Here is a 4,223-nt window from a genome sequence, read left to right as displayed (position 1 = left end):
ATTAATGATATATGCTGGAATTTGACGGCGCACCAACTCTACAGTCAATGTAATTATAACTATTATTATATAAGCCTGCTACATATTCAACTGACACAAAGGTACACACTATGTAGGGCTACCCATAATATTAGTTCAAATATGTGTGCACACATGTGTAATGGTTATGATAATGAAGTAATACCGTAATAATAATAATAATAATAATAATAATAATAATAATAATAATAATAATAATAATAATAATAATAATAATAATAATAATAATAATAATAATATAATAATAATAATTATTATTATTATTATTATTATTATTATTATTATTATTATTATTATTATTATTATTATTATTAATAATAATAATAATCTTATTATTATTATTATTTTTCTATTATTATATATGAATGAATTAATGAGCACATGGGAATGATGTACAACATGCATTCCAGTTGTAGATTAAACATACCTGATTAATGGGACACTGGCGCCTGTCTGGATTTGCATATCCTTTCGATGTTAGGAGGGACACTGGACAGGCACACTCTCTTTCCTATTCAACACTCAGCAATCTAGACCTCTTCTTAGTTTTGATGTTTGTGAGTGCTGAAAATCCTAGTTCACACAGATATGAGGTCGAGAACCGCAGTAATATTTTCTGGGCTTTTAGGGCTATATGAGGGTCTTCCTTTTCAATTCTTATCCACAAGCTTTCTAGTAACATATCCAAGCACTCCAGTTTTAGCGTGCGGTCATTACGGATGTTAATTAGTTCCTCTTCTTCAAGGATACTAAGTTGTGGCTTGCTTGAGGGATCATGGATGAAAGGATTTCTTACCCAATCATACTGATCAGCGGATATATTAGGGAAATATTTTTCAATGTTCCATTCTAGAATTTCAAGGTGCTCCTTGATGAGTGGAATGATGTCTGTGTATTTAGCTTCAGCAGTCTTTTGAAACATATCGGCATTGCCATTACTCACCCTATCTCCCCAAAGCCTTATTTTCTCCAGCAAGCCCTTTATTTTGTTAGATGATGTTAACATATTTTCATTTTTCCCTTGCATACTAGTATTAACCTTGTTTAGATGTTCAAATATATCCGCCAGGTAGCATAACTTTGTGCTCCAAATTTCATCAGCCAGTAGTTCACAAAATTCAGGTTTTCCCTGAAGAGTAAAGAAAACTATCATTTCCTGTCTCAGTTCGTGTACTCTCGACAACACCTTGTCTCTTGATAGCCACCTGACCTCTGTATGCAGAAGGCCTTCGTGGGCAGATCCCATTTCTTCACAGAGAATGGAAAACAGTCTTGTCTGCTTTGGTCTGCTCTTTATGAAGTTTACCATCTTTACAACACTTTCAACACAAGCTTTAATTCCTGTCCAAGTGTCTTTGCAATAAGATTTTCACGATGTAAGAAACAATGTGTTGTAATCAGGTGTGGGTTTTCCTTCTGCGCTAATGACACGAAACCTTTTACTGATCCCACCATAGATGGACAACCATCTGTGCAAATTCTCACACATAATTTCCACGACAGTCCCATTTCTTTCAAATATTCTGCTACTGAGGAGAATATGCCCTGTACTGAAGTTTGCACAAGTTCCTTTGCAGCACAAAAATTGTTCAGTTATTTTATTATCAGCAATATATCTGATGAACACTAGTAATTGGGATTTACCTCCAATATCAGTTGACTCGTCTGCTTGCAGAGCATACATTTTATCTTTCATAAGCTCACTGACAGTCTTTTCTATGTCAGACGACATATCCTTGATTCGTCTACCAATAGTGTCGTCCGAGAGAGGTATTCTTTTTACTTCTTTTTCAGCCTCATCACCAAACAAAGTTTTCACTACAGCACAAGTTGGAAGAAAATATGGCTCCGCAACTGAATGAGGTTTCATATGTTTTGCCGTCTGCTCCGCCACTAAATAACTTGCTTCCTGTGTTTTTTCTGCTCCCTTAACTTTTTTCTCAAACCTACGCCTTTGTTGTTTGTTATCTTTCAAAAGTCTTTTAAAGTAATCCACAGGTTTCTCAGAGAGGTGCTTATGTTTTGTTGTTAAATGTCTTTTCATTTTCATAGGAGTCATAATTCATTTGTCAGCACAATGCCACAAACAACGCACTTTGGTCTTGGACCAAACTCGTCATCACAGCAAGTAAACCCAAGTTCTAGATAACTCTCGTTATACAAGCGAAATGATTTACTGCCGGTGTCCTTGCTGCTATGTGTGCGTGCTGAGGCCACCCTTGGACCTGAAGGACTGGACAAGATTTCAGCTGTCACTTCACTTTTCCTGCTTGGACCTATACAAATAATCTCACTTTGAAGCGCCACTTCACTTTCCACTATCGGATATGAACAAGAAGGCTGGCTTTCAGTAGTTAATCTTGCTTCATTTCCAGTGTCTTCGACACGTATACCTTATGAATCATTATCAACTTCCACTCCATTCTGCTGCTGTCAGTGTCAACAAGACGCTTGCGTTTTCTTATGATAAACTTTTCCAATTTTTTTCAAGGTTCAAACTTATTACTGCCACAGTAATAACATGCACGACGGTCAAAGATGCAGTTACTGGTACCTTCCTCCCAAGCAGCTAGGATGAACGCTGGGAGAGGAGAACGGGGTAGCTATAAAAAACGTGTATAGTACTCGTGTTATTTTGTAAACGGAATGTGTTCTTCACACACACAATCATACATACATACATGCACACACACACACACACACACACACACACACACACACACACACACACACACACACACACACATATATATATATATATATATATATATATATATATATATATATATATATATATATATATATATATATATATATATATATATATATATATATATATATATATATATATATATATATATATATACGATGAAGCAGATAAAGGGCAGGAATACGATGCGATACGCATTTTGTTTTAATCCTACGTTTCGTGACAACATCGCCACATCTTCAGGATTTTCTACAAAATAAAATATAATATGTTAACATAAAATACGAGCTGATTATAAAATCCAGTAGTTGAAAAAGCTAAAACAATTTTAATGGTAAAATTACAACTCACAGACTTAAATTACATGCACACTTGATTAAAACTGAGAATATAGGTACAAAAAAAAAAACTTTATAAAACCAAACGAACATTTAAATATCTCGGCAAATTATATATAAATAAAAAGAACGCCAACACATACAATAAAAAGCAAAAATTATACACTATAAAACTACAGCTGAAGACAGCTCCACACAACCAACCTTTCAGCATCAAAGATAAAAACACACTAAAAGTAAACAACGTCAAGCGGTACAAAGACTGACAGAAAATTTATTCAGCTCCATTGTAGAAAAGTCTGCAGAACATCCACTGCAACCCAGCCACACAGAAAACAGATCAGACGCGCAAGGCGCTCATTCATACGATGAAGCAGATAAAGGGCAGGAATACGATGCGATACGCATTTTGTTTTAATCCTACGTTTCGTGACAACATCGCCACATCTGGCGATGTTGTCACGAAACGTAGGATTAAAACAAAATGCGTCGCATCGTATCGTATCTGCCCTTTATCTGCTTCATCATATGAATGAGCGCCTTGCGCGTCTGATCTTTTTCTGTATATATATATATATATATATATATATATATATATATATATATATATATATATATATATATATATATATATATATATATATATATATATATATATATATACGAGTATATATGTATATATATATATATATATATATATATATATATATATATATATATATATATATATATATATATATATATATATATATATATATATATATATATATATATATATATATATATATATATATATATATATATATATATATTATACACCTATCCATGAAATTTTCGCGGCGCACTTGGGGGATAGTCGCGGCGCAGAAGGGCGCCGCGGCGCACAGGTTGAGAATCACTGCCTAAGTTCATCTGAGTAATTGGAATCTAGTTGTGACATCAGTGTATATGGATCTCATATGTATGCATACTATATGAAAAAGAGTCTAGAGCATTTAGAAAAAATAACAATATTTACATCTAGAATTATGTCAAAGATTTTACCTGTTTTGTTATTTGGAAAAGATGACGAAATAAGTTCTTTCTCTTTACGAAGGAATTATGCATTCTCTTTATAAATAACCAATCCCATTTGC

General features: G+C 33.5%; 1 protein-coding gene across 1 annotated transcript; it reads right to left on the bottom strand.

Moving 5' to 3' along the window:
• Positions 1-1,408: 1,408 nt before the first annotated feature.
• On the bottom strand, positions 1,409-2,098 carry LOC136834171 (protein FAM200B-like). Its single transcript, XM_067096437.1, has one exon. The coding sequence runs from the start codon at positions 2,096-2,098 to the stop codon at positions 1,409-1,411; it is 690 nt and encodes a 229-aa protein (XP_066952538.1).
• Positions 2,099-4,223: the final 2,125 nt, after the last annotated feature.

This window comes from Macrobrachium rosenbergii, chromosome 53, assembly GCF_040412425.1.
Source record: "Macrobrachium rosenbergii isolate ZJJX-2024 chromosome 53, ASM4041242v1, whole genome shotgun sequence".
In the NCBI taxonomy this organism is placed as follows: domain Eukaryota; kingdom Metazoa; phylum Arthropoda; class Malacostraca; order Decapoda; family Palaemonidae; genus Macrobrachium; species Macrobrachium rosenbergii.
This window is presented reverse-complemented; position numbering and strand designations above follow the sequence as displayed.

Excerpts from the sequence above, each read along its gene's own strand:
- LOC136834171 (XM_067096437.1), bottom strand. The coding sequence starts at position 2,098 with ATGACTCCTATGAAAATGAAAAGACATTTAACAACAAAACATAAGCAC.